The 23,336-nt window shown below is 45.6% G+C and overlaps 2 protein-coding genes and 1 long non-coding RNA gene across 15 annotated transcripts in view; 1 reads left to right on the forward strand and 2 right to left on the reverse strand.

Moving 5' to 3' along the window:
- The window catches only part of CHCHD6 (coiled-coil-helix-coiled-coil-helix domain containing 6), a 116,405-nt gene extending 114,311 nt beyond the window's left edge, over positions 1 to 2,094 (reverse strand). For 6 of the 8 annotated variants that reach the window (XR_003251796.1, XM_026055058.1, XM_026055057.1 and 3 more), the window contains exon 1: positions 1,909 to 2,094. Coding sequence is in view for 6 of the 8 variants with exons in the window: in XM_026055058.1 (XP_025910843.1) it covers positions 1,909 to 1,998 (90 nt within the window). In the remaining 2 variants the exon portion in view is untranslated. The remainder of the gene's footprint in view (positions 1 to 1,908) is intronic. The other 2 variants (XM_026055056.1, XM_026055059.1) reach the window with 1 other exon arrangement.
- A 1,014-nt stretch (positions 2,095 to 3,108) lies between these two features.
- Positions 3,109 to 23,336, reverse strand: part of TPRA1 (transmembrane protein adipocyte associated 1) — a 20,490-nt gene continuing 262 nt past the window's right edge. For 2 of the 6 annotated variants that reach the window (XM_026055050.1, XM_026055053.1), the window contains exons 2-11: positions 18,526 to 18,728; positions 18,237 to 18,369; positions 15,629 to 15,715; positions 13,937 to 14,009; positions 12,804 to 12,883; positions 11,493 to 11,603; positions 10,999 to 11,059; positions 9,788 to 9,890; positions 9,059 to 9,139; positions 3,109 to 7,950 (exon numbers count right to left, since the gene is read on the reverse strand). In XM_026055050.1, coding sequence (XP_025910835.1) covers positions 7,716 to 7,950; positions 9,059 to 9,139; positions 9,788 to 9,890; positions 10,999 to 11,059; positions 11,493 to 11,603; positions 12,804 to 12,883; positions 13,937 to 14,009; positions 15,629 to 15,715; positions 18,237 to 18,369; positions 18,526 to 18,704 — 1,143 coding nt within the window. In that variant the 5' untranslated portion in view covers positions 18,705 to 18,728 and the 3' untranslated portion in view covers positions 3,109 to 7,715. Of the gene's footprint in view, positions 7,951 to 9,058; positions 9,140 to 9,787; positions 9,891 to 10,998; positions 11,060 to 11,492; positions 11,604 to 12,803; positions 12,884 to 13,936; positions 14,010 to 15,628; positions 15,716 to 18,236; positions 18,370 to 18,525; positions 18,729 to 20,456; positions 20,590 to 20,609; positions 20,648 to 23,336 lie in introns of those variants that run through there. The other 4 variants (XR_003251794.1, XR_003251795.1, XM_026055051.1 and 1 more) reach the window with 4 other exon arrangements.
- The window catches only part of LOC112960615, a 4,640-nt gene continuing 4,384 nt past the window's right edge, over positions 23,081 to 23,336 (forward strand). Inside the window, exon 1 of the long non-coding RNA XR_003251797.1 lies at positions 23,081 to 23,163. This is a non-coding gene — a long non-coding RNA (uncharacterized LOC112960615). The remainder of the gene's footprint in view (positions 23,164 to 23,336) is intronic.

Here is a 23,336-nt window from a genome sequence, read left to right on the forward strand (position 1 = left end):
CATATATCTGAAGCCTGGGGGCAGTGCTTATTTATTTCAAGAGTTTAACCTAGTTTTCTGAGGGAAATCAGTCTCATCAAACAATATACAATACTACCGGTCAATTTAGACCTCAGAGATAGTAGATATCTCAAAAATAATTCAGTTCTTTACAAACTTTATGAAAATCAGCAGTGGGCTGAAGGAAAAAGTTCCATATTAGCACCCCATGGAAGCAATGACTCATAGGACTTAGCCTGAGGCCATTCTGCACAGTTAGTCAGCAYGCACATATGGACTAACACACAGCGCTCTGCATCAGCCTGAGAACATGTTCCCTCTTACCCAGAGAAAGATGTCCAAAGGAATACGGAAAGCAAGCATYRAAACTGGCTTTTAAAAACACAAACYTGTAAGAAGCCAGTCTTCGTTAACTGCAGATTCAGTGGAACTACTTTTTATATACATATCCTCAAAAAGCAAATAATCCCTATGGTACTCTAAAAATGGGGAATGACTATTCTATTTCACAAAACAAAAAGAAAACAAAAAAATAAAATAAAACCTTTTACTTTTGGAAGTCAAATGGAGAGACCTAAGACCACCACAGCTCATTTAATCTAATCAGATATCATGTGACACATAGGGCCCTCTTCATTTGGAGCTCCTACAGGTCATACACAGACCTGTAACACTGAACCCACATTTTTCTCCAGTTCCATCAGTATGCAACTGATGGAGCAGTTGACTAAATTAAAATAATTTGTTTTGCTGCTTATATGGTAGATGGGGTTAAGCCCTGAAGTGGCCCCACCTGCATGCTGCAAAGAGAAATCAGGCAAGAATGACTTTACCTGAAAGAACCTGTAAAAGGAGACTTGGCACAATCCTAGTTAATGTCTGTCAAGTGATTGATCAAAACGTGGGGGAAAAGATAAGTAACCACAGCAAAACTCACTCTGCAAACTCATTTCAGAGGAATTTTAGGGAGGGGGAAAAAAAAAGCCAGAGAGAAGTATAAGGAAGCAACAACAACGAAAATGATGGTAGAAAAAAATTAAATAACTAAAGAGTAACAGGGAGAAAAATCCAGAGGGAAAAAAAAAAAACACCARAAAGAATGATACAACCRGCTCCTTCTAGAGCTTGTTTACATGACACGCATATGTAGATGTTCAAATCAAAGTCTGAGAAGTAGCTTCCCCACCGGCCCTCCTAGAAGCACCCCTAACTCCTCACTAATCCCCAACAACCTCTTCTYGCCCTGCATGTTCAGGCAGTGGTGCTTCACTAAGGAACTTGGTAACATTATTCAAGGGCAGACAGTTCTCCTCYTGGATGCTTTCAGAGCCAGCCAGTACTTCCACCTTTTAGCATCAAATTGCTTGCAAAGCAGAAGGTGGCAGCAAAGGGTGACATTAAGCAGTGAAGAGAAGGGGAAAAGGGATGAGAGCAGAATGTGGAAGAGGGTAAAGGCTTTGCACCTCATCCCTCAGGAAAGGCCAAGCTCCGGCAGTCAGCCCTTTTCTCCACTGCTGCCCACTCCTTCGGCACTACCTTCTGCTTCTCCTTCCTCTTCCTTGCTGGCTTTCCCCACTCCCCCTTTCCTCCAGCCCCACACCGCATCTCCWGACTCCCTGCCCTGCTCTGCCCCAGCTCAGCCAGCGCTGCGACAGCACCTTCCTCAGCCCAGCTCCCGGCCCACGCAGCCCCTGACCAAGCCCTCCCCGGGCCTCCGGCGCCCCTCTCCCCCCCAGCCCCTCTCCCTCCGAGTCCCTCTCTCCTCAGGCCTCCGGCGCCCCTCTCCCCCCCAGCCCCTCTCCCCTCAGGCCTCCGGCGCCCCTCTCCCCCCCAGCCCCTCTCCCCTCAGGCCTCCGGCGCCCCTCTCCCCCCCAGCCCCTCTCCCCCAGCACTCCCAGGCCGTCTCACCCTGATGCCCTGCAGCACCCGGACTTGCTCCCGCTCATCCAGCCCGAAGGAGACCTTCCTGCTGCCATGGCTGCTCTCGCTGCCCCCCATGCCAGCGGGGAGGTGGGGGGAAGCCCTCCCCCGCCGCGCCCCCCTCTCGCACCGGGGCAGCCGCTGAGAGCAACACCTCTCCCCCCTTCCGCCGCCTGCCAACATACCCGCGCCTCATTGGCGGCCGGCTCCGGGGCAGCCAATAGCGCGGCGCGTTGCTGGCGGCGAGCGCGGTGCAGGCTGGGGGTTGTAGTCTCCGAGCGGGGGCAGCTCGCCCCGCGCGGCGGAGGCCTCGCCCGAGGCCTSGGGCGCTCCCGGTGTCCCGGGGGCGGCACCGCAGGGCCCCTCGCTGTCCGCGGCGGGGGCCTCTGCCGGCGTCCTCCTTCCAAGGTGAGACCACGCGAAGCCGGAGACACCCCCGTTCCCAAACCTGGCCCGCAGGCTGAGAGGTCGCTTCTTCCAGGCAGGTCTCCCCTAAAACTCGCACTCCTTCAGAAGGAGGGGGGGGAAAAAACAAAAAAAACTAGCAGGTTTATTTGAAAAGCTATCCTCAATAGTAAATATCTGCACCAAAACATGTTCACAGTCAATTTCTACCCATTGGATCTCCTGCACTTTCCTTCTTCCCCTCCGGAGTGCTGATGCCCTGCACCAATCTTACCCACTTGTTATCAAACTGCCCCTTAAACTTTCACTTTGATATGCGAAATATAGTGGGTTTCTTTGCTGGGCAAAAATTAGGGAAGGAAAACAGCAAAGAAGCACAAATTAGCACACCGAAAATAAATAAAACTGGAAAGCATAAAGCTTATACCTTAGCTCCCAGACGCTCCTTTAGATTCAGAAAATGGGACGAGACAGACGAGCATCCACTGCGCGCGACCAAGACGCTGCAGGTTGTGGAGGATCCCCAGGGTGACAAGCCCTTAAGGGGGGGTCTAGGCAATTTCCCGCCTCATCATCTAGGTGAAACATCCCCTCGCCCCGTGAGAGACCACCTCCGCTGCCGAGCACGGGCATCTCCCGTCGTCCCCCCTGGGGAACCCCGCGTCCATCTTTACAGCCACCRTTTCTCCGTAACGCTTGAGGGAGTGCGTCATCACCACATTTCAGCTCACGTTTCTCCGATGATTAAAAACAAATACAGGTTACAGTCAATACGAATTACAGTCAATTTTACAGCAGCTGCTTTATGGGCAAAATTAATCATCTCCTTTGAGCCAGCAAAGACTTAACAGCTGTAACATTGCTTGCTATGACAGGCACACTCAGAGGTCCCAGGTAGAGCAGAGCATCGCGCTGTGCTGCAGGTCATACAGACCCTTAGTGGGATACAGTCTCTGGCTCCAAGCACTTGCAATCTGCAGGCTAAATGAAGGGAAAGAGAAATAAGATAATGTAATACACAAGCAGCTGGAGCAAGAGATGGTAGCTTTRGAGGAGCTTTTCCAAAGAAGCTTTCTGGGTTCCTAGCAATACAGACCACATAATGACCTATAAAATTTTGCGCATTTGTGGCTAGACACTTACTGAAGCCTTGGTATTGACACACTGCTTTCCTACTTACAACTTGTGCACTGGAACAGTTTTAGCTGTGCTTCACTATAATTAACATGGGAACCACAGCTCTGGCTCAGCCATGGGACTCTGGGCAGGTCTAAGGATCCAGAAGGACCCCCCCCACACACACACACCCTCCCCAAGAAATGCAGGCCTGTAGCATCTTCCTGAAAGAGGGGATYATTTTCCTGTTACTTGGGTAACACCTAGCACATTGCAGACTTTGCTGATTGTTTGACCTCTCAAGACTAGAGCACTACAAAGCAGTATTATCAGCTATTTGCAGTACAGAAATGCTGCACAGGGTCAAAGTGAAGGTCTGGCTGAGCCAAAACTCTGCTTTTGAAAAGGCCAACAGCCGATATCTAGGAGAAAGCACAAGCAAGGCAAGAGCAGAGCGATTCCTCCCAGAATACTCTCACAGCCTCTTGTTTATTTTTAATCTGCCACCCACTAATTTCATTTGATGGCTCCCACTTTTTGTACTGAAGGAGCCCATGAACAGTTATTGCCTGTTTGCTTCCTCTATCCTCTCATGATCTCAGAGACCTTTACCATTGCTCTTCTGGTTTTATGAGTTCTCAGCCATGTAATTGCTTCTCCTACAGAAGTCATCCCATAGCTTTAATTATTCCATCACCCTTCCTTTTCCAGGAGTAATTCCAGGCATAACTCCAGCTAGGTGCCAGGCAACATCTGCAAGGATGCAAACATGGCAGGAGGGAGAGWGTACAAAGACAAAAACACAATTCACACCTCCAGCTGTGCCTTCCTGTGATCTCCAAGAGCCTGAGAGCACCGAGGTGGATGCAAATTGTGATAGTGGCAGAGCAGCTGTACAGTAATTCAAACTCTTCTCTATGCAAAGAGGAGCAGGTGATGCTATGGTTAGTGTCCCCTTGGGCAATCCCTACCGTTTTTTGGAGATAGTTTGGCAGCAGCATGGTAAGGTAAGGTAAAGTCAGGTCAAATTTTATTGCGCAAGGACATGACTAACTCAGGCTAGAGACAAATCTCACTCCACTTCCCCAGCCTGTACACCCCACCAAAGAGCAGCTAACAGGTGCTGGCTACTGCCAGCTCACTTAACTGTTACACAGGGCTACTTTGTCCTGATTCAGCCAGAAAAGTCAGTCCAAATACATGAGCAGAGTTCATTTCAAAGCCCAAAGGAAAAAAATAAAGTGTACAACAGCTCATAGTTCCATATAAGCAGAGACCCCTGATGCTGGACATGTCAGGGTACAGCAAGTTCTAGTTAATGGCAGAAGAGTCAAAGCTTCACTGATTTAATTATTTGGACCTGGAGACCATGCTCTGCAGAGTCATCTGCTGTCCTAAGAATATACTTCCAAGAACCAAAAGTGTCTGGCTCTGTCATTCCRTTAATATCTGCCATATCTGTTCAGGATTTTATTTTTTGATTTTTAAAGAAAAAAATCAAAAAATATTTTCCCCCTTAACATGAGTCACTTGAGAAAGAAAGTATAACTATTTATGCCAAATTTAATTTTATTTCTTTATTTTACAAACAAAAATATACATTTACTCTATAGTCTCTTTGCATCCCCCCCCCTCCCCAAACACATAACACACCTCTGCTCAAGAACCATTGTGAATACGGCCCAAGGCATTTATATACATAAAAATACAACAGGAGGAAGGTCAGTCTATGACCTAGTGCAGAAACTCCTCAGCAGCAGAATGTGGGACACTCCAGAAATGCTGGAGTCCTGCCAGCAAAGGAGAGGATGGACATGTTGACCACCTGCCTCGGTGATCCTTCAGCACTGAATTTAGCTGATAAAAAGGCAAATTCATAACCCGCTCCTCACATCAAGGAGGGCAGATAAGTCCTTTCAAGCTCAAGGTGTTAGAGAGTCAGCAAATACACTCCTTGGGATGGGAAACGTTTGCTCCTTTATTCCTGAACTGCTTCAAGACTTTCACATCTCYTGGCCCTTTCCGAGGCCCACCAGCTCCAGGGAAGCTTTGCAGGTTTCCCCATAGYGGCTAACAGCAGCTCGCTACCAGTGTTGCAAGCAGCATTAGGAGCAGCAGCAGGGCAATTCAGGCACCATGTCATCCATCCCTTTTACAGTAAGCAAGTGTGGCTCAGGCCAATTCACAGCAAGTGATGGGAGGAGCACAGAACATTTTTCTGATGTGGCAAAAAGCTCACCTGACCAGTTGCTTGTCCACCCCTTACACAGTCATTGCGTGGAGGGGAAATGTGAAAGGCTGTTGAACCACATGGTATAAATTCAGCTCAAACACATGGACAAAGRGAAGCCTTTTTTCCTTAAAAGTAAATAAAAAATTTATTTAAAAAGGGGGGGGGGGTGTTTGTTTTTAAGATGTCAATGCTACTTGGAAGCCTGCAGGGCAAAGTCCACAGGCAGCAGAACAGAGAGGCTGCATTGCTCATTAACAAAGATGATAAGCAAAGGGCCTGCATAGTTTTGGCAACCAATGTGCACTTTGTGCTCTTACCCAAACTGTTTCTTTCCTTACATGGGAACACTTGGTAGCAAATGCTACTACCTAGTAGCAGTGCTTTGCATGATCCAAACTATCACTGCACTGCACCCTCCACAAAGATTTCCCCAAAACTCTTACCTCAGTATTCTTCTTCAGGAACAGAAGTGTTGGGGAAGAGATGAACACAGTCCCCAAACGTTTCATATTCCCTCATTCTGCCATCTCTAATAGAAAGCTGCCATTGGTTATAGCAAATCTCCACCTACCTGGAGGACTCAGGTAGGAAAGCACCCCCAAAGCTAGAGGAATAAAMCTCTTTATCCTCGGAGAGCACAGTATGTCCCAGAAGCCAGTCTGACACAGCTTTCAGCTGAACAGTCCCTGGATTGGACCACAGTGTCCTGGAACTGCATGCCAGGCAGTTCAGACAACAGTCCCTTTCCAGAGTGGAAGAGGATAATAGGAAGTTCCAGACASTCTTTAAATGAACCACGCTTCACATACACAGAAGTATTTTCAATGCATCAAACCATAAAGCCTATTCAGACCAGCAGAAGTCTGCACATCTAAACTGCAGCGTAAGAGAAGAACGTTGCCACAGTAGCGGAGTGTCCCTCTCCCACCTACCTCCCAACCTAGAACACCAGTCGGCTCGATTCTAGCACTCCCACTGTGCTTGAGAGCTCCCCTGTCATGAGAGACTGGCAGCTGCGATTTATCATGGGCTTCTGCTCTGCCTCAGGCATCTGAATTTCTCTGGAGCCTTCATCTGCAGAGTCAGCTCCCTCCTTTACAGCTCCCTCCAAGACCCTGCCAGATCCATGAAGCATGGTGCACATGTGAAACACACCCACYTCACATGTTTTACTCTTAGAACTCAGCCTTGATTCAGTGTCCTTACTTAGATTTCACTGTGAGTTCAGCTGCACAGCAGCACAGTCTGCAGAGACTGTTTCACAGCTGCTTCAGCTCAGCCACAGCATGGCTGCCTGTTCTTCTGTCTGCCTGTCCTTCTGTCAGGTCATGTCCATGCTGCTACCTACTAACCAGTGCACCCCAAAATGGTCCCAGGACACACTGAACAGTTCTCTTCATACCTCTCTTCTCCTTCCCACACACTCTGAATGCTCCTTTTAACCCCCAGAAACTGTCATTCTGGATTTTCATCAGTATTAGCTGAAAGTGGAGAAGAGCACAGCTGACCAGCTTCCCTCTCCAGACACTGCTGTCACCAGGAGCCTATGCAATTGCATTATGACAAGACCCATGCAACTATGCCGCTCAAGAAAGCCCAGGAAGACCATCTTTGGCTCCAAGCACTAAACACTTTCTAAACATGCACAATACAGCAGTCAAATCAACACCCTCATCCCTAAGTGCCATTCCCCTAATGGGCAAAGAAGGGCTTTCACTCATTGAAAAGGAAGGGGTAACAGTCAGGCCTGTCTTCTGGGTCATATTTGCATCTGGAACATGGAGGATCGGGAAGATTCAGTGTTTACAGGTTTACGAACAAAACTGTTCTAGGTTATTCTTGGGTAGCGACAGAAAATGTCCTTTCCAAGGGGTTTTGGGCTGCCAACTGTTCCACAATAGGTTTAGGAAATCCCAAGGAAGAGGGAAAAAGCCATGGCAGAGAGCCAAGGACTGATTTCCAGTGGACATCCTAACAGCTGTGGTATCAGGGTGTTCGGAAGGAAAGGAACGAGGCATCATGTGAAGGGGGCTGCACTGCCTTAGGCATTGATGGCTTTCCAGCGGTCACTGTCTACGCTGTTGATGCTGCCCACATGATACGGCATAGAGGCTACATCATCCAGGTAGGCTGCAGTGTCAATCTGAGTGCTTGAGTAGAAACCCGAATCCATTCCTTCCTTCTTGGCAACAGCATAGGGGTGGGGTAGATGCACATCTACATCTTCAGGTTCATCCACTTGACATTTGTAGGAGAAAAGGATCTTCGGCTCAGACCTGGAGTCATTAAAGATTTAAAATACTTGTGTAAGCAATGCAGTATCCCATTGCAGCCACCTATCCTTAACTGAAACTCGGTAGCAGCAATAAGAAACCTTACGTTCAGGCCCTAGAGAAGTCTTTGCATTACTTCATGGCAATTACTCCACCAGGTAAATTTCAGGACTGAAAGCTAATGCCAACTGTGGCTTCAGACCAGGCTGTCTAGGCAAAATAAAAATGGGAGAATCCTGACTCCAACGTGGGAAGATAATCATGAGCTCATCTTTGGAAGTTCTGAACTGCCAAACACATCTAAACACCACTGGACTTCATGACAGCCTGGCTACAACAGAACAGTATTTTGCCTCGTRCCATTCATGGGCATCAGGAAAACCAAAACAAACACCAGAGGATCAGCAGTTTCCATCTCTAATTCCTGAAATCAGAAGGGAACAGTGTCTGCAGACTGTAGGGCACATTTTGATAGTTTAGGAGTACTTTATGTTCCTAACTATTTTAAAGCCTACTGTTTCTTGCTCATGGAAAATAAAAGGTAGAGCTTCTTAAACTGAAACTTTTTTTTTTTTTCCCTATCAAGATGCATCTCCCCTGAGTGGCCACACGGCGGCATCCCCGACCAGGAATCATGCTTCTGAGCACGTTTACAACGGGCCAGCAAGCCACTCACTATTTAGAGGAGCCCCCAGCCAAAGGATTAGTAACAGACATTGGGTTACCTAACTCCCAGACACTCCTCTACGGAGCCGTCAAAAACCCCATCCAGGAGACCACTTAATCTTCCAGGACTCGGTCTCTCACTAACCATTTAGTCACCAATTTCGGCAGCAAAACTTTGCATAACAGATGCAGACACTTAAGAACTGATCCTCATGAACATTCAAGAAGAATAACACTATCGTCTCTACTTTGCATACAAAGGAGTTTTGGATAGACTTGACCGGCCTTAGGTCACACAAGGGAAACAGCCAGGATATAAAAAAAAAAAGTTTGTTCTCCAAGGGGCATTCTAGTCACTGCCTTTATTCTACAGATGGGGAAAACTTGGGTGCAGAACAATTAATAACAATACATACTTTACAAACCCCTGTTCCTGGCTACTCACCCAAAGAAGCCTTTTAGGAAGGCCACATAGATGAGAGGTGCAAAGAAGCTGAAGTAAAGGAATGTGGTAGCATCAACACAGCTGTCAAAGGCAAAAGGGAATATGAAGGAATTTAGCATCCACACATAGTACYAGCTAGATAACCCCAGCCACATCCATCCCAAAGGAAGTGATCCCATTTCCCTCTGGAGTATCAAAGTAGARCGGAAGAAAAGTCTTGTGCTAAAGAAATTTAGACTAATGCGAAGTAATAGGCACTGCTATCAACGTGTTGCTGCTCCTAGACGCTTTGGGAGGGGACCATGTCAAGTCCCAAGGTTTGTTCAAGAGCACAATCTCAGTGCTCCCAATTTCAACTCACAGAAGTGACATTGGTCCCTGCAGATTCCAGRTACGATAAAGGGCATCCATGCTATTTCTAGGAAATTGCCCATCTCTTGCCTTATTAACTATGAAACATGAGCCAATGACAGAGCCAATGGTCAGACTATTACCCTCACTCACCACCTCAAGACCAGCGCAGAGTATGCAGCTCCACAGACCTCCCCACTGCAAGTTTCCTGCCTGAGCACTTTGAAGTCTTTAGGCATAAGAAAAAACAGACCCAACAGCTTTATTCCTCCTTAGGAACACCACAAAAGTTTGTTTTCTCAGGAGAGGCAATGCTGAAGAACACTCAAATGCTTCATGGAAAACTGGGCTGCAGACCTTCTCCCCCAGGATACATACCACAGTCCTTCTATGATATCCACACAGAGGAGGGCACTGCCCAGGCCTTGCACCAGGTTCAGCAGAGCCAAGATTCCAGCATAAATATAAAAACTTTTCCTGGCTGTAAGAAAGACATGGACACAAGGATGAAGGTCAACTTCATCAGCACCAGCCCAGCACAAACAGTAGGTCCTGTCTGATGGAGATGGCAAACCCTATGGAAGCATTTTGCCCTCTGGGCTGCTTAGGAATTCCTGAAGAGTTATGACTGCATGTTTCTGTCCCATGCTGCCAGAACTGATATAATGGGCTAAACCATGCTCTCCTGTATGTGCGCGCACACACACACAGCACACAGATGGGTCTTAAAACAGAGCATCATGGCAACATTTGCCAAGATGTTAAGGCAAACATCTGGAGCAACCGTCAGTCACGTACTTGGGCATAAAAAAAACACAGCTGAACCAGAAGCACCGCCATTCTGATCTGCAGCACTAACACAACTGCTCAGGAGACCTGAACAGGAGCAGCAAGCAGGCTGGCAGCAGAGTACCCCAGAGATCAACGCTGGGCAGATCAGGCCCAGGACCACCTACCTGTAGCACGTGCCACATATTTCCTCCCTCAGGGCACCCAGACATAGGTACCAACATTACTCAGACAAAAAAAAAAAAAGACACCCCTTCCCCCCCMCACACACTAATGAAAGCATTTTACTAACAGCCTATCTCCCTATTCAAGAACTGCAGATAATCTGCAACAAAATGGGGTGGGAGGAGGGGAGAAGAAAAAAAAACCCACCACACAACGCATCTTAAAGTACATACCCAGACAGAACTTATTAAGCAGCTCCCAAGTAGCCTGCAAAGCCCAGGACTTTTCTTTCCCAGGTGGGTGACCAGCATACATACATCATCATACATGCATTTCAAAAGAAACTATACAATTAAGTTGCCATTTTTATGGCTCTCTGAAGATATATTTACCACTACAGTCACATTATACCTGTGCCAATAACTGAGCAGCAAGTCTTGTTTTCTTAATGTAATGGCTTAACTACTGAAGTAGCAGTGTAGTCACTCTTACCCTGCCTTGGCTTCTGAAAGGCACAGCACACTCAGTCCTTTGCTATGTATCTGCAGTACAGATACAGGACCCTCTTATTCCCATCTATCCTTTATCCTAGTGCTGTCCCCATCTATACTCTGGGACACRCTACAGTCACTTACAGGGCAAAGAAATCCGGTCTTTCAGAGGAGTTTTTGGAAGAATCACCACCAAGGAATAGACCTGTTGAGACAAAGAACTAACTGTTCCATGGCTGTTTGGTAACTAAACTCAACAAGCTTTGCAGGGATTGTGTGTGGTGTCAGACACTCCCTAGATGCTCTGGGGGGAGCACAGACCCCTGATACTGAACCCAGTGCAGACATGAAGACTCCACATCTCACCCCCATCAGCACACATAGGCTAGTCACCAAGAAACAAGAAAGTGAAGGAYATCTTAAGTTTAGCTGGAATTCAATTGCCAGAGTTTACATCACTCCACGACACTGTCGTCTGCTTCAGCTTCCCTGTCCCATGAGAAGCATCAATGCTGCAGGAACAGGGTTGGGGTGGGGGTGGGGGAATCTACGGCCTTACCATACACAAATCATTCTCCTTGTCCCATTTAAAAATTCAAAGAGGCAGACAGAGTATGTAACACATGCTTGGTATTCACCAGAAAGAAGAAACAAGAGCTGGCAAGCCAGAAATGTCTCCCTCCATGGCCATAGATGTTGAAGTCTTCTGCTGAGAGGTGGGCATCAGGGTACAGGATTTCCAAGGTCCCCTAGGAGAGAAGTAGTACCATCAAGATTCCATTACAGTCAGCACCCTCCCTACCGTTGGTGTCTGGACAAAGATGACTTATGTTTAAAGAAGTTCGGATAACAGTTGTCTCCACCTTCTCACTAAGGCCCAACCATTTCCCTGCTTAGGTCATGTCAAGCTAATACAGGAAAAGTGCAAGAAACTGAAGACAAGAAGTGTGTGTAGGGGGGAAAGCAGCAGGAATCTGTCTAAGGGAAACCAGCATCAGTGACTCCCTGGAAGGGAGACTGAATGAAGGGAAGAGAGTGGATGGAGGCAGCTGTCTGTCTGAAACAGGCTGAGAGTTCCACCTCCATCTCCATAGTAGACCTTCATATTGGAACATCTGGAATATAAACACCTGCACTTGTGCAAGAGTTGGGAAAGGAAACTGTCTCATTCACCTGTATACCTGAAAAACTGTATAAACAGAAGCTAACATACAGACAGTGGAGAGAGAAAGGCACTTGTAAGCAGYTTCTGAATCCAGATACGTAGCTCATGCACTTGATGTTTAATGAGGCTCCTCCAGTGCATCACGTGCTAATGATCAGCTCACTGCCCCTGCATGCAAGAGCCTGAACACTGAACAATGATCTGTTATTCTGGCGCTGCCTTAGATAAAGAGACACAGGGCTGGCCACTGACATACCAAGAATAAACCCAGACATACACGGCATTGTTTGTAGAGAGGTGGAGACACAGCTAATAAACTGAGCTGGCAAGCCAACTGCTAGTTTGAAGGGAAGCAACAGCTCTCAGGGACAGAAGACAAGAGGCTGGAAGGGCTCACTGTACCGCCCTTATCTGACAAGGGCACTTTGTGTCTCTCCATCTAGTTTTGGCAGAACTTGAGCTACAGTCAAACTTGTGGCTCAGATATGAAGAATTCTCACTCCTGTTTCAAAACTCAGGAAACAAGGCAATTTGTCTAAACCTCAGCTCATTTCTTGACCCTGGCTGAGGCAGTCATGCCATGAAGAAGACAGAGATCTAGTCTTGTGTATGCTCTGAGGATCCTCATACATCACCACAAGCATCTTGTCATCCCCCAAAACCTCAACCAAAGAGCAAAGTTGCCATTTGTCCCACATTCCAGGCAGGAATGCCCCAACTAACTACATAATTCCGAGCAAAGCTCTCTTTTGCAAAGACTAGCTTTCTGCTCCAGTGTACTCACCTGGGTGACAGAATATGCCAGAGACAGCACTGTGGTGATTGCCAGAACACGTTTCACGCTTGACTTGCTCTCCAGGTGACCTGGAAATAAGGAATATGGGAGTGAATCAGGATGTCATCCCAACCCTGATAAAAATCAATTATCTCCAAAACCAATATAGGAAAATTCCAGAAGCCTTCAAGGGAATGTTAAAGCCCACTTAACCCCTGGAAACTGCTTTTCTGTTTGGAGAGTTAAGCCTTTCACAGACAAAACAACACCTATAAAACAGCAGATTTTAACTTACTTTCCTCCTGCCCCCACTAATACACAGAAAGCAACCAAGTCTTTCCACTGATGTTACAAAAAAAGAAGAAAAGGGGGAAAAAATAATAACAACAGGAATGACCCCAGTATCACGTACATGGAGCAATTGAAAAGTTTCTTCTCAGGAAAAATGTTGATGGGCAATTGGGTTAGGGTAGGGGAGAAGGCTTTACATACTCTGGAAGAATCTGCACTGGAACATGGTGGAACAGACAACCCCCAGAAGTCCCTTCCAACCTAAATTATTTTATGAGCCCTTTAGAAAACAAGGAACCAGTGCTCAGATGTCCCACTGGCAGGGATGACAGACATACCTACCAATTTCCCAGTCCCCCACCCACAGCCTACATCAAGAAGTGCTCCAAATAGCTTCTTCACTTTCACAACTGAAGGAAGTGGATAACAGGTTACAGGGATGGCTAAAGGGGCTGAACGAAGCCAGGATGGAATCAAACCAAGGTGGGATAGAAGGACTGCCAAAGGAACCATCCTTCTTACACAAAATGGGGTTCAAGCAAAGATCAGACAGCTGATTTGGGCATAAAAGTCCTCTTCACCTAAGCTGTACACTCCTTCACTATGTGCATGCAGGGGAAAGAAAAACTGATGCACATACAAACTCTGAAACTGCACAAGTCAGAAGAACTGTGAAGATAATCAGGCTTTCAGCCATTTCTAACAAAAAACATTGAATTTGTCCTCTGTATTTATTCTAGAGATTTTCCACTTCATAGGATCGGCATTCACACAAACTTACAGACACAGCCTCTGTGGAAAGCAGGGGAATAAGAAACATTCAAAGCACTCAAAAGCTTCCTGATACGTACCAAAGGCGAGACCTAGAATCACTACGCTCAGCTCAATGGCCAGAAGGAAGAACCTTGTGATCTCCCACAGGATCTGAGGGATAACAGAAACCAGACAGACATGATTAGGGGGAATGTGGAACCAATCGGAAGTTAATACAGCAAAACTCCACTTTCTGCTCCAGGAGATGGCAGCCTCTGAATTGAGCAAGACATTTCCACAAGCCTTCCTCATGCTCTGTAGGGATGCTAATTATACGCTTGTCTCAATGTCTGCCCCAGCCTATGAAACAAAACTAATGTATGGCAGCAAGCAAATAGCACGCCAATGGAGAGAGGAAGCGTCCATGGCTTGCCACACTTGAGGCTCTGTCACTCATAATGGATGTGTCTTTTCTGCTGTACTCCAAACACCACCAACCCAAGAAGATCTTAAAAGTATAGCAAACAGGGCCAGTTCTTAAAGCAGTAAATTCTGCAGTAAAATTATGACTGAGAAAACTCAGTATTCTGCCATTCTCCAAAGCCACCAGTCCCAAAATGTAAAGCCAACTGTAAAGCACTCCCTCCTTCCAGCTGGTCATTTTCATTCCCATGTTTCATTTAGTGAACAAAAGCAAATAAATAGCAGGTTATGTGACTTTCCTGAAAGTCATGCAATAAACTAATGGCAAACCTAGGGCAAGATCCCAGAATCCTGGCTCATCAATCCTTTTACTCTGAACAGCACTCTTGAAGATACACCGTATTTTAAGAGGTATTTGGTGAGATACTTAAGAAAACATAATCACTCTTCTAACATCTCATAAAATAAATAGAATATATACGTAAGCGAGAATAACACAAACATAACAGACATATAATAGAATGTGTCTACAGGAAAAATTGACAGAGTATCTGCCCTACTGTATGACTTCCCAGCAAGGAGTGCTTAGCAGCAACACTAACAGAGCTGAAGAGAAGCACTTTCTCACCCATTTCTCCATTATTGAAGTCCTGCACCTAGACCTATTCAACAGAAGTGAAGGAAAATGCTACAGACATCCAGCCACTCACAAGCAGTGCAGTAAAATGCTTTGATAGGTAACGTAAGAGAAGGGCACCACACTGATCCCATCAAATAAAGGCTAGAGAACTGTGCTCTGAGGGTGGCTCTTCTGCCTCCAACAGCTCAAGAATGACAGAGCTTTTTGTTTTAGGTGATATTCTGCTACAAGTCAAATGTCTACAAAAGAACAGCACGTACAAAGCTATTTCCTGTTTGCTAAAAGGTTTGCCCTGTGCTCAGCTGAACGTCCTTGCAGCTACTCTATCAGGCTCACAATGGAATTCAGTTTTATTTGCTTTCAGTAAGAAAAAGTATTTTTCCAAGAGCCACACAAATACAGACAAGAAAGGCAAAGACCAGGTGCTGCTTATCTTTTTAAGGTATCTGAATGTTTAGTTCTTGCAAAAAAAAAGAGTCATTCCATCTTTGCAAGAGAAAGTTCTGCTGCCACTATTTGCATGTCTAATTTAGGAAGTTCATTGTTTTACAGCCCTGGATGTTGTCATCATTTAGATACAATTATCAGAACAGCATTCCATGGTACACATAGCTATGAGTACTGCAAATAAAGCGTTCTTCCTGAGTTCACATAAAAGGGAAGCAGAAACAGATTGCTGTGACAGAACCGCACAAAGCAGAGACTCTGAAGTCAGTGTTGTACCTACCTTATCAGCAACCGTGGCAGCATCAGAGGCACTGACAGTCATGGAGACAACAGCACGGGCAATGCCAACTAAAGCCACCACAAATACCTACATGAAAAGATACCAGAGTGAGCTGGTGTCAACAGGCAGATATGCAGCAGTTACCAGAAATTCCTTTGGAATACAGTTTCCAGGTCAGCTTTGAAGCCTGGTAATGGGTACTGAGGACTTCAAGTCACAGATTCAAGCTAATTTGCTGAAACTGGCAAGAAGATTCCTCAGGCCTGTTAGATGTAGGAGTACTGACTTAGAGTCTAGGAAGGAACAAATTCCCTCAAATGTCAGATTTAACAGCTCTGAAGAGGTCTCATCCACTCCTTACAATAACGCCTTTAAAGGCAGAGAGCCTTCCCATCCTTCAGTCCACTGGGTCAAGGGAAGGAGAAAATTAAAACAAAAATATATCCCTCCAAACTACAAGATCAGATGCTTGGCATGATTAATAAACCAAACGTATCAGATAAGCAAAGCCACTTGACAGTAACTACCACACTTAGATCTGTGATAAAGCTGAAGTCTTCCTTCACTCAGCACTGACAATGCTCAGGAATGCAGCGGATAAGTCAGCTGACTTATCTCATAGAGCCTCTTACCCTGCAGTGCAACACAGAGATACCCAAGTCAGCTCATGTACCATTTAAGCATGACAGCATGGAGCTCAGCAAGGCTAATTTACCAGCCCCTGTGCTGTCATAGCCATACTATGCAATTAGGAGCTCAGTTGGATATATCTACCCTCCACTGTGCAATGAAGACTTAGCCTCTGAAAAGACAGATTTTTTCCAGATTAAAAAAAAAAAAAAGAAAGAAAGAAAGAAAATCACTAGAGTCATGGGCTAATATATTATAACACTCAATAAGTGACACAGGTAAATTTATCACAAATTGGAAAGAGTCCAGACTGATTCCAAGGTGGTTTGAGAACAGCACCTATAAGCAAACCACCTACAGCAGAATGTTTCCCCTTAAAGGAAAAAGAAATGAAAACAGCATGATACAAGAACGTGACATTCCCTTCTGGGGTGGAAGTCCCTGGGAGAGAACACTGACAAAAGAAAAAAGTCCCTGAATATAATGCTATTCTATAGCAGCAACAACTCACTGGAGAAGAAAACACACTCTTTTTGTTTCCTCTCTAAGTAGGAAGAGACTCTTTCCAATCTATTTACTTAGCTTTAACCACTGACTCCACCAGAAAGCGCTCCTTGAAGATGTGATAAACAACTGTTTGAAAGAAAATCCTCACAGAATACATTTATATCCTCATTTCCCAATAACATACTCCAGAAGATCGAACTGAGTGAAAAGCATTTCCCTTTAAGGCTGTTGCATCACTTTCTGCTTCTCATTCTGTTTTGAAAAAGCCAACAGCATACAGTCAGTTCACTTTTTTCTTTCCTTTGGTTTCTCAGGAGTTTTGCTTTCCAAAGCCTTTGACACTAACTTCTCACTGAACTTCTTACTTCGTTACTGGAAACATAATAGAAAATTTAAATACAAACTGGAAGTGACTAATAATATTTAAAGAGTTTGAAGCATTTTATGTACCTGGTTATCCAAAACTGTGCACAAGCCCAGTGCCAATGTTCTGGACATATAAGAGCTAACAAGACTTCTCACCAGACTGGCACCGTTTTTGATACTTCTTAGGTTTTGCCATGCCAGTACCTGTACATAGTCTGAAGAAAGATACGGCTCATCTAACCCAACTCAAACGTTTTACTTATACAATCTGTATTAAACTCACTGAGAAAGAGCAAGCGCATTGTTACGTTAAGACATGCTAGGGTCTAAAATGCACCCATGATAAAGCTTCTGAAGGACATTTCTACACAAATCCAGGTAGGTCCTTAGCTTCACTTCCATTGCCTCATGAGCAATATCACAGTTAATCAGAACGAACACTCAGAGACTGCTATAGAGACCACCTGAAGTGATCAGAAGCTGCTTGTACCTTTTTAAACTGGGAGAAGGGAACAGACAAGAGCTCTTACATGTCTGAGAACTGTGACTGTACTGCCTACATATTCTGTTTCCATTTTAAGAAGCAATGAGAACATCCCCAAATAAGCAGCCACTTTGATGGGAAAGAAGCTAACAGGGTTGGGTTTCTACATGCCTGGACTAACCAGAATACTGTTTTCTACAGCAGATGAACCAGCTTCCAAATAGCTTCACACAAATCATTCTCCACTGTTTCACTTTCACTATCTCAGAAAGAAACTGGTTTCATTTCACATGCAACTTCCTCCAAGGTGCAAGAAAAACATAAGACAAAGATACAAAGATGACAGAGCAAAAACAAAGCAAACAAACACCTCAACTATGACCACAGCAGAACAAAATCCACCTGAATCCAGATATGGACATTCCCAGAATCTATGAAAATTAGAATTCAGAGAGTGGGGGTGGTGGAGAACACTATGACTGTTTCTTATAGTACACCTGCCTCTAAAAATAGATTTTTATCCCTGTGGAGATCTGATCTAGGTTCTCTCCAGTGGTTCATGAGCGGTAACAAAAAACTGTCACTCCTCCAATCAGTTCAAAAGCACAGAGTGGTACTCACTAGTATGTAGAATGTAGTGAAGATTGGGCTGGAAGTGACACGGATTTTGGCCCTGGCAGAGGGTAGCTTCCACAGAAGAAACATAAAGAAAAGCACGTTGGGAACCAGGAGCAAAAGATCCCAGTAGCGGACTCTGCAAGAGGTAAATAAAACAGAGTATTTTCCTGATCTTCAGCACCTAGAAGACAAGGCACCAGCTCCAATCCCGTCTCACCCAAACTCTTGGAAAGAGAGAAAGCTCTTTCCCCTGGCCCAGGGTCAGTCTCTGGTCCCAACTTTCCCTTCTCACCTGGATTTCCCAATGTCCTCATAGAGCAACAGCAGGCACTTGTGTGGCACAGTGATGTTGGTGTCATTGATTGCCTGTGTTGTTGTTGGGGACAAAGTTGTCACATTATCCAGTGCTGTCACCAGGGCAGTAGTGTGTGTGACGTTGTCATACATGGCGAACCTCATCACAGACATCATGGACTGGAACGTCCCGTCTTCCTTCTGGTCCAGGTCAAGCACAGCACAAGACAACCACAGCAGAGACAAAAAAGCAACATTAATTCAGTTGYGAGTCAGAGTTAAAAAACACATCCCTTCCATTAGGCCCCAGCACAACTGCTTCCTGCTCATTACAGCAAATTATCATTATCAGAAAGACTGTATTGCACAATGAAGTAAGTGCCATCTGCCCCTGCTTTGCACACAGCAATTACAGTAGGCAGGACCAAAAACACTATCTTGTACCAGGATAATAAGCACCTTCAAAATAGTGCAATACTAAACTGGATTAGATTTTATGATTTTTTTAAGCTTTAGCAGATCCATAGAAGAAATCAAAATTCTGCAACAATACAAAGCATCATTGGATGAAGATAGAAAACTTGCTGTATTACAGCATTAATTACCTTTCTAGTTCATCTAGACCATCAGAAGTTACGGTCAATGATTTAATTTCAGCTACGGCAAAGTAAAAGATTGAAGACCCCTACCTAAACCTCACAGTCTAAGAGTATGGAAAACCTGACATACTTTTATGTCAAGGGACTGTACAAACTCTTTACCTTCAGAAATCAACACCGACAAAAAACAAGATTAATCATTTTTTTCTCCTAATCCTCTGCAAGGCACCACAAGTGTTCTGATCTTAAGCACAACAGTAAGATCGTGAAAAGGCAGTGCCTTTCTACAACCCTGTACAAGGTTCTCAAAACTTCTTTACATTCACCAATCTTGACGGCATAGCACTTCTCAGACAGGTCAGCATCATTACTGGTAGTTTGCAAACCCAGAAACAGAAGCAGTCCTATCTAATGACTTTCCTAAGGTCAAACTCTAGGGCACCAGAGCACTATGGACAGACCCCAAGAGCTGAGGCACTAAGTTCTTTTGTCATCTTTCAAAGTAGCAGGACAGGTGAAGGTAGGACAGACAAGACAGAACTTCTCCTTCCCCTGCTGAAGCCTTTTTGAACTGCCTTCCCTGAAAGCACATTCACATCTTCTCTGCCATCTGTCTATCCCCCGGGTCCTGCACTGCTGTGTTATTAACTATCCTTCCAGAAGTTAAAGGGAAATTCTCTCCCATCCACAAACTCCATCTGCTTTATGACAGTGCTGATGGCTTGGAAAGTATTGCACTAGCAGAAACAACCGCAGAAGTTCATTCCTCTGTTGCCTCTACAATCACTTTTGAAACTTGTACTTTAGAGAACAGGACTATGCTAGAATTTTGAGCTGATTTTCCTTAGTAAACGTGGTCCTGACTTGATGCATCACCTTGTGTGAACCCTCTCCTCTTCCCACTGTAAAATGGTAACCCTCACTATTAATACACTTGACTAGCTATGAGCTGAACACAACCACAAGGTCCTATCATCTCTCCAGCCTGGCACTCCCCAAAGAAGTGGTCACAGATCACACACAGATTCAAAACACTTCTATCAACTGTCCTCTTAAAGATGCACATTGCCAGGGACAGAGAGCGCTCGAGCAGCCTGTGTGCTATAGTAAATCCTGGATTGACCTCAAAAAAAAAACAAAAAAAAAAAAAAAAACACAAACAAACAAACAAAACAACTCATTTGAGTTTAGGCCAGGCTGGCATGGCAAAAATGACAGCTTCAGTGAGGGGACTCAAAGGTAGTTTTCCTGCTAGGTACTGGTTAACTCAACTAGGAAAAAAGCAGCACAACCCTGTGCCATCTCTTGAACTTTTACAGTTCAATAGTACCTTCCCCACAAACTGCTCAGGACCATCAGCCACAGACTTTTCTTTCTCTTCAGAGGCTGAGATCTTCCCAGGTCTTCTGAGGGGAGAGGGGATCATCACACCCTCAGCTAACACACCCTCCCCTTTGATTCATCCATGTTGACAGATACTCACTGAGTGGAGATTTTCTTTTGCGGCTGCCGTATGTGGTGCTGCACAAGAGACGTCACATTAAATAAACACATGCAGACGTGGAAAGATCAGCTTTGTGCTGAGGTGGCAAAATCTATGCCAAAAGTCCTAGTTCTAGTAGCAGTTTCAGCAAACAACCTTCATATTATGGACTTTGCTCTAGAAGTATCTTGTCTTCCCTCCAGTTTCTCACCTCTCTGAATTCATATCATTCATTTTCTGTTAATGGCCTTTCTCCATTCTCTTAGTCTGAGACACTTTGGAGACCTGTCTCAGCAGCAGCAAGAAGGAATATGTTCACATTCACCAATGCAGAGGAAATTCTATCTACTTTTTAAAGAGTTGGGAAAGAGCGGAGAAAAACCTCACAGAGCACAGGTAAAACAACATCAACAACTCTGAGCCATCACACCCTCCTAAGATGTTTTCTGGAACACGGAATTTGATCTGCCTGTCCCACTGAAAAGAGCTTGAATATAAAGCTGCTAGGGAATTACATGGGAAAGAACAACTTTCTTATAAAAGGGCAAACAGGCACCTGTTTTTTTCCTCTAGAAGCCACCACTATCATGAAACAGCAGCAAACTGCTGATAAGGAGGGGAGTTGGCCACACGTAACCGAGCTCCAGTCACAAGCTTTCAACGGGCAAAGTAGAGTCAAGCTGACCTCAGCTAGGCTGCTTGTTACGGCCTCGTGTTAGTGTCTATTTTTTCCTCCCAGGATGAGGTATATACAAATGCAGAGCAGCAGAACACGCAACAGGAGGACAAAAGGCAGTCAAAGCCATCAGCCAAACAGGTTAATCTTCACACTTTTCTAATAGTTAAAGCCTACAGGAAGCATGTGGGAAGCTGTTCTGTTCCTGTCAAAATCACAGCAAAAATTTCAGGGCAATGGGACCCAGAACTGATGGCAAAGATCTGGTTAGCTTTCGTCATCCCCAGTAACACTGCTCCTTACAGGATATTTTCCAAACCGTTGCCCTGTCCAGCCTGAAATAAGTCCAGTCAGCTGAGCATATCCAAGAGATCAGTCACCACACCCTGCCTTCACAGGCAGCCCCACTGCAAGCCAGGCCTCTTCATTTTCAGCCTGTGCAAAGGGGGTGAGATCACTCTGTAGCCACAAAAAAGGAAATCAATGCCACAATCCTGGTTTTCTTGTGACAGGCAGTTCTATTTGCCATATACCGGGGGGGGGGGGTGTAGTTTTTCCACACTACAGCTGAAGACAGCCTGACTTGATTGAGGCCTATTTCTCTATCCAAGCACCGAACTCACAAGCAGCATTTAGAGCAAGAACATCTCTATGACTTGTAGGCTCTCCAGGCAAAGTGCCAGGGGAAGGTTCAGCTGCTTCTTCGATGAAGAGGACTGCTCTTCTTTGCCTCTCACCAAGTAAATTTGATTTTTTTGGTTCTGGACTCTGATTCAATTAGAGTGTCATGTGAAATTCAGGGTTGAAATCATTGGGCAATTCTCTGTGCTCTCAAAGACCAAGCACAAAGTTGAATCACACACCTACCAGAGTTTCAGCTTTAAGAAAGAAATGATGTCCTTTTCCAAAAGAAAACTATTGGAAGTCTTGCACATATACATCATACTAGGGTTAGCACTGCTCCCTAGATAAAGAAACAGAAACAGAAAACAACCCACACTGGGTTGTGCTCAACAGAAAGCTGGACTGACCTGACCCCTGCTTAAATATAACTGCTACCTCAATGACATAAAGGTTAAAACAGAAGAGGGGTGTTTTTTTTCCTCCTTTCTTTCTTTTTTCTATTTTTCCTTTTTAACATAGCTTTTCAAATCTCACATGTTGTACTCCTTGGTCAAACCAGTTGCTTTTCCTCATTTCACCCTTAGAACAAACTCCCAAGACAGGAATTTTCCACCAATGAGAGAGGACTAAATTTCTCTCTTCTTTCCAAGTTTCATCATCACATCTGGTACTGGACTAACTTTAAAAGAAAGGAACTGCAATGCTAAAAATCAAGCAAAGAAAAATGGCAAAAGCAGAAGCATCAGCAGTAATCCAAAACCAACAGACAGAGAATGCCCATTTGTGAGTGAGCTCCAAAATATGTATCCATGTTTTTTTTCCTCCAGAAGATGGGTGTACAGACAGCACGTAAGAAGAGGGCAAGCAAAGCAAAATATCAGTACGTGGTCGCTGTGTTGTACATTGGCAAGGAAGAACTGCCTGTTCTAAAGGCAGCTAAAGGAGTCAGCTGGGGGGAACCTGAAGTGACGGACACCTTCACGCTCCGCAAAGGTGCCTCCGGGGCGCCCCGGGCACCTGCCCCGCCACGAGAGGGCTCCCCCGCCGCCCAAGCGGGCACAGAGCCGCCGCTCCGGGACCGGCCGAGGTGCCGGCGAAGGGCCGGGCTCCAGCGCACCGCGCCGAGGCGAAGCCAGAGAGCGGCGAGGCCGCGGCAGCCGCGCCGCATCAGACACCGCCTCGGGGCCGGCAAGGGCTAACTACGCCACGGCAGGCAGGGCGCCTCGCCTGCCTCCCACGGGCCCTGCCGCAAAAGTGAGTAAATACATAAACAAATAGAACACAGCAAAACGGGCGCTCAGGGAGCGAGTCTCAGGGTGCTAAAGCCTGGAGGGTGTTTCGGGAGCTGCTGAGGACAGACCCTAAAATCCTCGCGAGCTGCCAGGGGCGAGAGCAGGCGCCGCCCGCGGGCACCGGCCCCGGCGGGC

This window comes from Apteryx rowi, unplaced genomic scaffold (genome assembly GCF_003343035.1).
Source record: "Apteryx rowi isolate R43461 unplaced genomic scaffold, aptRow1 scaffold_98, whole genome shotgun sequence".
In the NCBI taxonomy this organism is placed as follows: Eukaryota; Metazoa; Chordata; class Aves; order Apterygiformes; family Apterygidae; genus Apteryx; species Apteryx rowi.